The 14,313-nt window shown below is 40.4% G+C and overlaps 1 protein-coding gene across 2 annotated transcripts in view; it reads left to right on the top strand.

Annotated features, from left to right (window-relative positions):
* sgcd (sarcoglycan, delta (dystrophin-associated glycoprotein)) overlaps positions 1-14,313 on the top strand; it is a 368,829-nt gene that overhangs the window by 314,177 nt on the left and 40,339 nt on the right. For both annotated transcript variants that reach the window (XM_059990538.1, XM_059990539.1), the window contains exon 6: positions 12,048-12,120. In XM_059990538.1, the coding sequence (XP_059846521.1) occupies positions 12,048-12,120 (73 nt within the window). The remainder of the gene's footprint in view (positions 1-12,047; positions 12,121-14,313) is intronic.

The raw sequence follows: 14,313 nt of genomic DNA, 5'->3' as shown, positions 1-14,313 counted from the left end.
TGTGCATGTTTGAAATTATGTGACCTGCATCTTTTAAATTATTTCAAAATCAATTCCTACCTAAAATTGAGAACAGAAATTGTCACAGAATTCAGTATATGCATCTTTTTAACAACTAATCCTCTCTACAGTGAATGGATTTCCTTCGGCTCACAAGGAACAGTTTTGCTGGATTGACAGATGTTAATTGACTTTACACTGAGCAGATGCGTACACAGAAAGAAATGGAAAGAGAATAGTATATAAAAGGGAGTGATCTTACACAATTACTACAGAACTCAATAGTTTAGAAACTCAGTCATGCGCTGCGTATCTTTTATATGCTACTTGGTTTAAGCAAAGTGTAAAACCAGTCAATATACATCTTAATGCCGCTGATGCAATGTTAAGTACATACTTATAATAACGGAGCATGGTGAAGATGAAGGTTGGTGACTTCTGAGCTCTTACTGTGCATAACTGTAGTAAAGGTCAAGAATCATCTTGCTTTTGTGCAAAACCTCTTTGATGTTGTGCATGCAGAATTACTTGTTCATGAGCCAGAAGACGCTGGCACAAGTCTTTCATACATATGCCATTTTAGTCCACATTTTATGGATGATACTATTTCTAGGCCATGGACTTCTCAATGTGACAGTGTGATTGTACAGAATTCTGGCCTTGGCAGTCAGGAATCTTCACAAAAGTTTCAAATCAGGAAGGAGTGGAGCATTACTATCTTATACTATTGCTCTCAACCCTTCTCATTCATTCCGCTCTGTTCAGTTGCAATATTCAACCATGGCAAAGTGCAGTTCTTAAGTGTCCAGGCTCAATGCAAATATAACTATTAATCAGTTCATTTTTGTTAAATGTTATATATAATTCTGTACAATTGGATGGGAGATACAGAAAATATTAAAGCAAAGGGAGTGCTTATGTACCTATGTATATAATGTTAGATATAATTTATTATTAGATATAAATCGTTAGATATTATTTATCACTAATAATAAATATTAGTGATAAATGGGCAGAGGAGGAAGTGGGGGGGTGATGATACTAAGTGGAATTTCATGCTTTTGTGATGGAGGTGTTATTAAGTTTGCTTAAACTGAACAACAAGGTTGTAAGCAACCCTATTTAGTCTAAAACATTATTCCAGAACGATTAGAGTACCACACAAAACCAGGAATAGTGTTTAAGACAGGGGTGTTCAAAAGACTTCACAATATTTGGAGATGATCTTGACACATTACCTTTAGATGCTTTCCGGAAGCACAAATGATCTATAAATTTGAGCAAAAGTACAGAAAACTGTCTGTGTCATCTGTGTCAATGTGAATGGAGGAGGACAAAAGATAGGCCACTTAGAAATTGTAAAGCCGGTGGAACAGGGAAAGGAAGAATCTATTGCTGAGGAATGTCTTTCTCTCATTCACTCAGTAAGGTGTTGGAAAAGAACCAGCAAATTAAACTAACAACTGAGAATGCTTTATTTCCAAAAGAACTTACATTGCACAAAGTAGCATTCCTTGCAGAGAGAGACAGCTTTTGGCAGCCTTTAGCACATTTATAACAATGTACAGAGGAAAGCTGGCAATGGATAATAATTCTTAAAGAGGCACATACATAATATTACATAAGCCACAGGGTATCACCTAGTATTACATAAGCCACCCTTAAAGAATCCTCTGAAATTATTAGATAAGAATGGTATTAAACGAGGCAAGTTCACCAGAGCTGTGAACTGAGGATTGAATGAGGAAGATACTAATACAAGGAGTAGCCAGAGTATCACAGAATCAGAGACTGCTGCTTTAATGTGGTTTTGTTGCTGAAGGAAACCATTAGAGGAATTCATAGTGGGGAGCAAATCAGTGATCCTCACCCTCAACAATTGCTCTTTCAGTTCCTCAACTTTTTCCAAACTCAAGGTGTAACCATGGACACCCTCATAGTTCGCAGCAATGCCTGCCCTTTTGTTGACTATGTGACACATTCTATGTTCTGAACCTTCTCCGTTAATGCTCCCCAACTCTTTCTGCACTACTTTGACAACTGCATTGGTGCTGCTTCATGCACCCATGCTGAGTTCACCAATTTCATCTCCACCCTGTCCTTAAATTCACTTCGTCCATTTCTGATATCTCTCTCCCCTTTCTTGATCCCTCTGTCTCTATTTCTGGGGACAAACTGTCTATCAACTGATAATTCTTCTTACCCTGTCTTTTATAAAAAATGCCATTCCATTTTTCCCGAGTTCCTTCGTCTCCCCCACTTCTGCTCCCAGGTTGAGGTTTTCCATTCCAGGAGATCACAGCTTTCCTCATTCTTCAAAGAATGGTTCACCACCACTGATGCTGCCCTCACTCACCTGCATTTCCTCTACTCCTCAGAATTCCAAGCTCACCCCATCTTCCCACTGCCTTAGCATGGATAGAGTTTCTATTGTGCTCTCCTACCATCCAGGAGCCTCCATATTCAACACATCATTCCCTGCAATGTCCACCATTTTCAACGGGTCCCTTCCACCAAACACATCCTCAACCTCTCCCCACTCTCCGCTTTCCATAGGAATCCCTTGTGATTCCTTTGTCCATTTGTCCCACCCCAGTAATATCCCTCCTGGCACTTATCCCTGCACACAGCCAGTGTTATATCTGCCTGTTCACCTCCTACCTCAGCTACAGTAACAGCCCCGAAATTTCTTCCAGGTAAGAGAACTCTTCACTTTTGAATCTGTTGGGGTCAACTGCTCTATCCAGTACTCATGATGAGGCCTCCACTACATTGAAGAGACCTGACATAGATCAGGGGAACTGCTTTATCACGTATCTCCGCTCCATCTGCAACGAGAAAGATTTCCCCGTGGCTGACTATTTCAATTTTGATCCCCATGCTCATTCTGAAACGTCACTGCATGGTCTCTTTTCTGCCATGATAAGGCAACTCTCAGGCTGGAGATGAAACGCTTCATATTTCCTCTGGGCAGTCTCCAATTTGATGGCATGAACATTGATCTCTCCATCTGCCAGAATTTTTTTTTACCCCTCCCCATTCCCTCTTCTTCTTTTCCACATTCTGCCCCCTACCTCTTCTCCACACCAGCCTATCACCTGCCTCTGGTGCCCTCCTCCTTCTCTTTCTCCCCTGTTCCATTCTCCTCTCCTCTCTGATTCCTTCTTCTCCAGACCTTTACCTCTTCCACCTATCACCCCCAGTTTCTTACTTCATCCCCCCTCCCCACACCCACATATCTTCACCTATCATCTTCTAGCTTGTACTCTTTACTCTCCCTCCATCTTCTTATTCTGGCTTCTTTCTCTTTCCTTTCCTGTTCCAATGGAAGCATCTCAGCCCAAAACATTGTCTCCAGCATTTTGGGCGTTGCTCTGCAGAATCTCTTGTGTTCAGAAACTTACAGAACAAAAGGGAGTTTGGAGAATGATCAACAGCTAAGAAGGACAAAAACTGAATGACAGACTTATTTGAGAATTTGCATGATCTATTTTTCTTATATAATGTTTTATTTTTAACTAGAAATTACTTCAGTTGTATTGAGGCAACTTGTATTTGTGAGTCAACTTATGACATTAAACCATTAAATCCAGCTCCATTACCTCTGTGACAGAATCGGAGCTCTTGTCATCAGACAGAGTAAAATAAATACCAGTATAACAGTATTCACTGCTACACTTTGTTTCATTCCTATTCTCAACATCATCTTTCATAGGGACAATCAGATTCTGTTTTTAACCCCATCCATCTGGGTGGCTGGACATGTAATTTCAGTCCCATTAATCACTCTGGATCAGCTATGAGATGCCATCTCAGTTTACTCTACTGAACAAGTTAGAAAGACATCTTGCCAAAGAAAGTAAAGACCTTCCCTTTTTCGACAACAGTGAGGACTGGTTGTGCAACTTTCTGAAACTTCGCTTATAATACCTAGAGAAATGAAATTGTTTCTTCAGATTGGTTTGATGCTTTTTTTGGGTTGTTCTCTCCCTTCTTCTTGATTACTCATGGACAATGTGACTTTGCAAAGAATTGGGAAATCAGTAAAAGCCAGATGAGGTTTTAAATTACATAAGAAAAAAACTTCTGATGAATTAATTGCACCTTAGCCTCTGTACCTCCCTCTGCAACTGGATCCTCGACCTCCTAGCCAGAAGACCACAATCTGTGCGGATTGGTGACTATCAACATTGGTGCACCTCAGGGGTGCGTGCTTAGCCCACTGCTCTACTCTCTGTACGTACATGACTGTGTGGGTAGGCATAGCTCAAATACCATCTACAAATCTGTAAACAATACAACCATTGTTGGTAGAATCTCAGGTGGTGACGGGTGGGCATATGGGAGTGAGATATGCCAACTAGTGGAGTGGTGCCACAGCAACAACCTGGCACTCAATGTCAGTAAGATGAACGAGCTGATTGTGGACTTCAGGAAAGGTAAGACAAAGGAACACATCCCAATCCTCATAGAGGGATCAGAAGTGGAGAGAGTGAGCAGTTTTAAGCTCTTGGGTGTCAAGATCTCTGAGGATCTAACCTGGCCCCAACATATCAATGCAGTTATGAAGAAAGCAAGGCAGCAGCTATACTTTATTAGGAGTTGAAGAGATTTGGCACATCAACAAATACACTCAAAAGCTTCTATAGATGTACAATGGAGAGCATTCTGACAGGCTGTATCACTGTCTGGTATGGAGGCAGGTGCTACTGCACAGGACTGAAAGAAACTGCAGATGGTTGTAAATCTAGTCAGCTCCATCTTGGTTCTAGCCTACAAAGTAGCCAGGACATCTTCGAGGAGTGGTGTCTCAGAAAGGTAGCGTCCATAATTAAGGACCTCCAGCACTCAGAGCATGCCCTTTTCTCAGTTACCATCACGTAGGAGGTACAGAAGCCTGAAGGCACACACTCAGTGATTCAGGAACAGCTTCTTCCCCTCTGTCATCTGATTCCTAAATGAACACTGAACCCTTGGATGCCTCCCCATTTTTTTTAATATACGGTATTTCTGGGTTTTTTGCACAATTTCTAATCTATTAAATATACGTATACTGTAATTGATTTAATTTATATTTTTTCTTCTATTTTATGTATTGCATTGAATTGCTGCTACTAAGTTAACAAATTTCATGTCACATGCCAGTGATAATAAACCTGATTCTGATTCCGATTTTGCAAGTCACACTCTAGCTCTGCACTTCGCAAGATGATTCTGAGGTGACAACACTCATAAAGCTGGAGGAATTTACAGGTCAGGCAGCATCTACAGAGGGAAATGGACAGGACAAGCAACGTTTCAAAAACATGGATATTGTCTGCACTGCTAAATTCTTCCAATGTTGGTGCTTTGCACCAGATTCCAGGTTTTGCAGTTTCTTGTCTCTTCATCTTGACTCTGAGGTTATTGACATATAGATTCTGCATCTTCAATAAAAATATTTTTCTTCCAGCATGAGATTGCTTCCAACATGTAAAATTAAGGATAGAACAAACGTTTTCTTGTTTTTGTTATGTTTTCCTTCAGAAGCTAGTTCTGCTCAAACCTTCGTTACACCAACATGAATATTTAAAATGGATGTATTGTGAAAGTCTGCCGAGGCCACTTATTTTATTCAATCAAGGGAGCAGCTCCTGGGTTTTTGCCATTGGTAGTCTATAATAATCTGGCAGGGATTCAGAAAGTGGACTTTTTTTCCCTTTTCCCCTGGTATGACATGAGGATTGCCCTGAATGTAGCAACTCATTTAAAAAAATGATCAGGCAGGATATAGATAGGTAGGAAAATTGTGTGCTACATGACCTTGGGACTGCTACTGCTGTCAAGATGGAATTACTTAAAAAATAATTCTGGGCATAGATTGGTTGGTATCAGCAAATCGCTGGCCCTTATTTATACCATAGCTGATTGTCTATACCATTGTGTACAATAGCCAGCTGATTTACATAGCAAAATCAGTAACGCTATGGAACACACCCACTCCCACCCGTTCTCTATCTTCACTCATATATGTGTCATAGAAATGGATTTTGAAAAGAAAGTTCTATAAAAATTAATGGTATCAAATCTGCAGTGATAACTCATGGAAATCTGGTCAAGCTAAACGATTTTCCTTTCAGACTCTACGGAAGAGTCATCCAATTCTCCATACCATGTTCTGACAGATAGGAATTTTATAATTGCTATGCCCCTCCACCTTCCAGTGAATCACCAATTCAAACTCTTTTCCTCAGTATGTACCTTGACTGTTTCAAACTTCTGGTATGAAGTTCAGTGAATAATCTTCTGTTACTAAAAATTATAGGTGCTTGATCAGTAGCATGGACAATGGGCTGAAGGGCCTGTTTCTGTGCTTTATGATTCTATCTGTTCTCTCCCCAAAGGTGGAGCAGCTGTCTCAGTGCCCACATTGGAGATTATGTGTATTTATCTTCAGTGTACTTGAAGACATGATTTGAAATAGTTCTGTCTCCAGATTCAAGTTCAGAATCAGGTTCACTATCACTGGCATAGTAGTAGTAGTAGGCAGCCATCGATCCCAGGGCATCGTGGGGTTGTGCCTCTGGTGGACTTTGAAGAACCGGCTGTTTCCCATGCAGCAGGTACACCCTCTCCTCGTCACTGATGTAGTCCAAGGGAAAGGCGAGTGCCAATACAGCTTGGCACCAGTGTTGACACAGAAGTTGCCAGAGTGAAGTTGTAAACAACTGCAAACTGCCTTAGGGACCCCGGCTCCAGATTTCTTCTTGAGGTTTTCTCCTGAAGCCTTTCCCATGGGTGGGTATGGCTGCAAGGCAGCGGCGGTTTAAAATCAGGGCTTTATTTTTCTTAGGCGAGCTGCCAGCCAAGGCTGACGAGCCCCAACTGCCTGAAGCAACTGGTTTTGAAATGCCAGTGGTCCACCTTTGGCCCTTCTCTTGTCAATAGAAACAGTTCCGCCAGGCCTAGTAGCTAAGCCACACGTGAAGGCCAAGAATTGGACTTGGGTGTCACAGGCTGTTAGAGTCGCACGCCATTTTGGAGCACTTTATAGGTAGTGGGAGCTTATCCCCACTACTGCCCCACCATGACAACCTCAGGAACCATCACTGGCATATGCTTTGAAATTTGTTGTTATGTGGCAGCAATACACCTTAGGAAAGATGAGATGCAATTCGAATTGGAAAGAAGAACCTCAAAGCAAGAACAGGCTGTTACAGCTCACCCAATTTATTTAATCCCAAAATTAAATCATCCTAGAGGTGGCCAGACTTTTAGGCTTGGAGGAACATTTTCCAGCCAGAGTAAATAAAAACTGCCAGCCAAAGATCTTCAGGCACTTCCATTCAGATGATGTACTAGTGTGCAGAAGCCTCGTGGAAATGTGCATTAACAACAATGAACATTTGATACAATGTCAATTGTTGAATATTTTATTGAGCACACAAGGATCATGGAATCTCTAGGAAGTTATGGCATGTTTCAGCATTAGTCTTTAAGGTAGATAAGCAAAGCAATGGCAGAAATGTTGCTTGTCAAAGAAGAAGATAGGTCACATGCACATCGAAACATTGAAACATACAGTGAATTAAATTGTTTTGCATGTAAAGTTTTGTGTTGCGTTTTGATAGCCAATTGATGACATTCATTGGTTTTAGCTAAAGAACTGTTACCTTTAGATGACCACTGGAGAGGGCAGAATACCTTCTACATCCAAATGAGTGCATTCTTTAACTTCTCATCAATACTGATGAGCGTCTCCCACTCCATCCTCCCATCATCCCACGTCCTTTCGCAAATACGAGAAAATCTGCAGTTGCTGGACATCCAGAGCAACTCATGCAAAATGCTGGTGGAACTCAACAGGCCAGGCAGCATCTATGAAAAAGAATGAACAGTCAACGCTTTGGGCTGAAACCCTTCATCAGTTCTGGAACAGAAGAGGATAAGTCAGTGTAAGAAGGTGGGGGAGGAGGAAGACCAAGGTGGTAGGAGATAGATGAAACCGGGAGAGGGGAAGGGTTTGAAGTAACGAGCTGGGAAGTTGGTTGTTGAAAGAGATAAAGGGCTGGAGAAGGGGGAATCTGAAGGAGAGGATAGAAAACCATGGAAGAAAGGGAAGAAAGATGAGCACCAGAGGGTGATGATGGGTAGATAAGGAGATAAGGTGATAGAGGGGAACAGGAGTGGGAAATGGTGAAGGAGGGGTGGGGGGCAATTACTGGAAGTTGGAGAAATCAATGTTCATGCCATCAGGTTTGAGGCTACCCAGATGGAATATAAGGTGTTGTTCCTCCAACCTGAGTGTGGCCTCATCGCGGCAGTAGAGGAAGCCATGGACTGACATGTTAGAGTGGGAATAGGAAGTAGAATCGAAATAGGTTCCACAGATATACAGGAGGCCACACTGGGAGCACTGGATACAGTAGATGACCCTGAGACTCACAGGTAAAGTGCCGCCTTACCTGGAAGGACTGTTTAGGACCCTTGAAAGGAAGTGAGGAAGAAGGTGTAGGGGCAGATGGGGCGTTTGTTCCGATTGCAAGGACAAGTGTCAGGAGGAATAAGTGGACAATGGAGTCATGTAGGGTGTGATCCCTTTGGAAAGTAGAAAGTGGTAGGGAAAGAAAGGTGTGCTTGCTGGTGGGATCCCATTGAATATGATGGAATTTATGGAGAATTATTTGCTGGACGTGGAGGCTAGTGGCATGGTAGGTGAAGCCAAGAGGATCCCTATCACTGGTGTGGTGGCGGAAGGATGGGTTGAATGTCCTTTCCTTGTCTTCTGCTCAGCTATTCCACCACCTACCTACTAAACCCCTCACCACCACAATATCCCTTATTCCAACCTTCCACTTTATTTGTTTGACCAAAGTCTTACTGATGGTGGAGAAAACTCAAGGGGTTGATTGATATAGTGCTGCTCCTGTTTCTTTGCTTATTGTGTTTTGAAAAGTATATTAGCTCTCCATTACCTTTAGTGATTGAACAATTGAGGTGGAAGGGCATTTTATCATAGGCAGTATCCTGGGCTTTGTGGTGGAATTTCAGAATTAGTTCAGCAAACTCACTGCAGGCCAATGATTTGGTCCCTCAAATATCAAAGAATATTCCTATAGAATATCTCTTTGTCACTCAATTAATGACAAAGTGATAGGCTGTGATTTCAGTGAGGGGTAACATGCTTCATTAACTCAGCAGTGGTTAGTTACTTCCCCATTGCAGATGACACATTATTTTCTTTGGAGGTGGAGTATATTTCATGTCTGAGTCAGAATACCATGGATTAAATCCAAATACAGAAAGCGAAATAAAAGTTGGCAGACACTCCAGTGCTGAGGGAATGCTGCAATGTCAGAGTTTCTGTCCTTTGGATGAAACATTAAGCAATGTGCTCTCACAACTTACTGCCTGTTATACCTGTTGGCATTTAGGCTAGCAGTAAAGGTCCTCCATCTCCTTGGCAGTGTTCGGGGCTTCCTTCCTCATGCCAGCAGTTTCCTCTCAGCTTTCTGTACTATCTGCCATGCAAATCCGAGGCAGCAACTCAGGAACACAGTTGCACACAGATGTAGAAAGATTCTTCATTGCTGTTTCTGCAACAGTTTTGTCTGACCAGTTGGGGTTGATTTAAACCCCAAACCTGAAGGAACAGAGGACCACTCTTAGTGTAGCTTCTATCCTTTGAGCTGTTTGGCATGGGTGACCCTTCTGAGAGCCAAAGCATAAAGCCCTGACTCCAGGCAGCATAGCTTTCTGAGTTATTGAGGCACTCAATCCTGCAAATCACGACAATGTTATGGTCCTTTTGGAGGCTGCCTTCTCAGGCTGATGTAAAATTTTGCATTGAACTATTTAAAAAGGTGAACAAGTGAGTTCTTCCCAGGACCTGACCCAGTATTTGGTCTCTCACTCAACATAATCATGTACAGTTTAGCTACCAACAATGATTATACTTTAAAATGGCCTCATGACTTCCTTGAGTTATATAAGGTTTACACGTAGATGTAATTCTTTACACCAGATATTCAGTTGATTTATTTTTTAAAAATAGCTCTAATAGCTCTTTAATAGCTCTATACTTTTTCTTAAAGATCTGATTTGTGAATAATAGATTAGAGTCACTGCAACTTCATTCTCAGGATTGTATATGGTAAAATGAAGGTCTGCCATCTCCTTGGCAGTGTTCAGACCTTCCTTCATCATGCCAGTAGTTTCCTCACAGTTTTCACTACAGAGTGGAATATATTTACTTTTAACTTTGAACTTTCTTTTATTTGGGCAATGTCACATTGGCAGAAATCAAGCTTGGGTGTCCCAGGAGTTCCAGTCACTGCACCAATTTTCTCAGGAACTAATTCTTTTTGTGCCCTATAAACATTTAATTATTCACTTTATCTGATTTGAAGCCTACAGCTTTGGTAAGGGACTTAGTTCTTGATTATTAGACATGACAGCAGGAATCACTTTGGAACCTTTCTCATTACTTCGGTCGGTTTACTTAGGCTGTTCGGAATTAGCTAATCTCAGAGAGGGTATATAAGAGAGTTAAATCTGCTTCATTATTTCAGGATTACAAACCAGATCCCCTAAGTTTCAAGATTCACTTCCTGATGGTTGTGGAATTCCTGATTGCAGGACCATCAGACTCAAAAATGGTTACTTCCCCCAAGCAGTAAGGCTGATCAACACCTCCACATACCATATCCTCCACCACCACTACTTTATAATTTCCTGTCAGAGTGACTTATGTACAGACATTCCTATCTTGCATCACTTTATATATATATATAAGCTATCTTACGCATCCTATATCTATTGTGTTTTTTATTATTAAGTTCTTTAACTTATTTTGTGTGTGTGTGTGTGTGTGTGTGTGTGTTTTCCTGTGCTCTGTCAGATCTGGAGTACCTATTGTTTCATTCCCCTTTATATTTGTGTAATGGAAATGAAACAAAGCAATCTTGAATATTGAAATATCCACATGAATTTCAGATGGAAACTGGATTAGGCATGTCTGGGAGGCCATCTTGTGGTTAAATAATCTGCCTACAGTTACAACAAAAGCAGGTAATGATCAATGAATGAGGCAGGGTACTAGTGGAAGGCTACTGTCTATAGAAACATATCCTAGAAAGCAATGAGGTTTTCAGTTACAAGTTCCGCAAAGTCTGAAAGTGAAAGAAATAAGAAACAGATCATTGTCCACCAACAGCAAAACAATATCACCATTTATAAAGAGGCAGCTTTGCATTTTGTGACTGCTCCTCAGATTTAATCTCTTGCTTGTACTTTGAGCTGGGTAATAGGTTGTTGCGGGGAGTTGATGGGCTATATTTTCTTGGGTGATGTGAAGGAAAAAGATCTGCTCTTTACTTTTTTCTCAGTCAAATTTGAGATCTGTTGTGATACTCCCCATTACTTCCAGGTCCCTGAAGATGCTGTGATCTTTTTTGGTGGTTATTCCTGATAAAACATGATCTATCTCTAACTTAATAGTTCCTGCCTGATGCTCTTTGACATTTAGGGCAGCAATGGAGGTTTTCTTCATTGCTGATTCTGTAACAACTCTTTTTTGACCATTCAGGGTTGTCAGCCTGAGCTGAAACCCTGAACCTGAAGAACCAGGCCGTAGTTTTCCTGGAGGATTTCTAAATTATAAAACCATGAAAAAGAAGCTGGGATCAGTCCTGGAGCCCTCCATATTGTGAAACAATGTCTCGGTGCACCGACATAATGCAGTGAAGTGTATTTTTTCCAGTGAAGTCTGCAAGCAATAGTGCAAAACCCAGCAGGTTTATATTTTAACAGCAGGCTTCGATCAGCTTACTGTTGACTGCATTCCTCTTGGCGGGAGTAGGAATTCTATATGGTGTGGTTATATGAATTCTATATGGTGTGGTTATATGAATTCTATATGGTGTGGTTATATGAATTCTATATGGTGTGGTTATTCCCACATGTGTTGATGTATGTAATATCGTTAAAGTTTATTCAGACTGGTTTAGAATTGAGGAAATCTGAATCATAATATTTCTTCATTAACATCAATTGATATTTCATTCCAGGTGCTGAAGGGGCTGTGTTTGAAAGCTCTCTAGAAACACCACAAATCCGGGCCGAGCCATTTAAAGAGCTAAGGTATGAAACATTACTTTCCTGGTTCTATGCTTTTTTTCCCTCATTCTGTTCACTCTTACATCCTCCTTTTCCATACCCTATCTCATTTTCCTTCCCAATCTGCTTTTCTTTCTTATCATTGGCATTCCAATGCACTCACCACAGAGGTATTATCTCTCAGGTGCGATAATAAGCCAAAATTTGTCACGTCAATGAGGAGGACAAAATAAAATCTCTGATGTTATTTTGTTCAAAGTTAGGGAAGGTCAAGTTTATCTAATAATCGACGTAATTAAAAGGAGCCTACATAGTTATTATTACATTGTTGCTTATGAAGACTTGCTGTGCAGATGTTGTCTTCCACATTGCACACATTACAGCAATGACTATTATTCAAAGGTAGTGAAGCACTTTGGGGGTATTCTAAGGTTAAGAAGAATGATATATTTCTTCATACTTTTGTTTTCACCTCTTCTTACTCTCTTTATCTTTGTATCTTTCTTCTCTTTTCCTTTACTCACTGGAAAATTTTTTCACTTCAGTTATTATTCCTCTTAATTTTTCTTCCCTTAGTGATGAACATTAAAGTGACAGAGTTAGCTTGCAGAAAAGACTAACTGTATTCACAGAAGATGTTATCAAGATAAGAACAAACCTTGGACAGAAACCTTATCAGGGTTTGAACTGTTGTGGACACAGAGATCTGGGTAGACCATCTGAGTACTTGTACTTGTAATACTAGACATAGTCCATGGAGGTGCATGGAGTATATCTTCTATTACAAGTGTGAGTACTCAGCTGGTCTCACTAGATCTCCGGACAGGCAGACTAACTATTAATGCAGGTCATACCTCAGAAGGGTTTACATGCATGCATGCTTCCAGAATTCAGTGGTCTACTTTATAGAACATGTAATTTTGAGTATTTTTGTTTTACCACACAAGGGGGTGGAGCTGATGTTTGGTGGCAGTGTGAAATGAATATCTATGAGTCAGTACTCTGTTTACAGCACAACTTATCTTTTTTCCATGAGATCATGGGTTAGCTCTGAAACAAGGTACTGAAATTTTAGCACCCATGTTACACAATCATCAAAGATCAATTTCATTACCACCAAACTGCAATATTAATAAAAATTATGATGGAATTGCAGTGTTGAATTGGATACTTCAAATGTGGGATTCCATTATTAAATTATGCACTCCCATAAATCTATAAAAATCTTCATTTTTTTAGTTATTGTCCTGATTTCAATACTGTAAAATAAAGAAGAGGACATTAAAAAAAAAGCAACGTGCTGAACATTCGATGTCAAGGTTTCTTTAGTTTTTCCTGTATTTAACATGAATGCAAACATTTGCTTTAAGGGCTCAATTTTATGAACAGTTTTGATCCAGGGACTAAAGGCCCCCTGATTTATCAGTGCTGTTCAGCTGCTGCCACAAGGCAAACTGCCATTTTAATCTCTTGGAATTCCTCAAACTTCTCTGTTAAGACTTTGTCACATGACAGAATTAGATTGAGCCTTTGCTTCGCTTTCAAGACAATTACTGTACTGATAAAGTTTCATTCACATCAATGATGCCATTTTCTTCAGCAGCTGAAAGAATTGTAATAACAAGTTCTTACAATCAAAATACATTAAGCTTACAATGCTCTGCTCATTACAGTGGTCACTCCTTTTCTGACTCTAGGCCAGTGAAACTTTCATCCCACCAAAGATGGCTGTGTTTTCAGCTTTGCTACATCCCAAGCATTTAAAGTCTACCTCTTTACTTCCCCAACATCTTCCTATCCCATCCAAAACTAAGTCTTTGGACAACCATTCTATGCGTTTTTGGCAAATATATTGCGGCAAAGTTCTCTAGGGTTTTTTTTTACACTAATGTTACTATACAAATGTAAACTGATATAAGAATGACGGTTGGATTTAAATTCTCAAGATTTACATTTAATATATTGCATTCTAATATCAATTGAGTTCTCATTTCTGAATAATAAAACATAACTTGGTGTGAGTGGATGGGTGGGAGGGTTGGAGAGGGGCTTGTTTTGCTGTTGTTGTCCTGATTTGTTATTGTTGTTGCTGCTGCATGTGTTGTTCACATGTTCTAGCAGTCTTTTGTTGCCAGTACAATCTTCTATGTGGTGGTATGCTAGGGCAATGGCATCAACTGGGGCGATGCCAACAGGATCAATAAATATTATAAAGGC

This window comes from Hypanus sabinus, chromosome 15 (genome assembly GCF_030144855.1).
Source record: "Hypanus sabinus isolate sHypSab1 chromosome 15, sHypSab1.hap1, whole genome shotgun sequence".
Lineage (NCBI taxonomy): Eukaryota > Metazoa > Chordata > Chondrichthyes > Myliobatiformes > Dasyatidae > Hypanus > Hypanus sabinus.
This window is presented reverse-complemented; position numbering and strand designations above follow the sequence as displayed.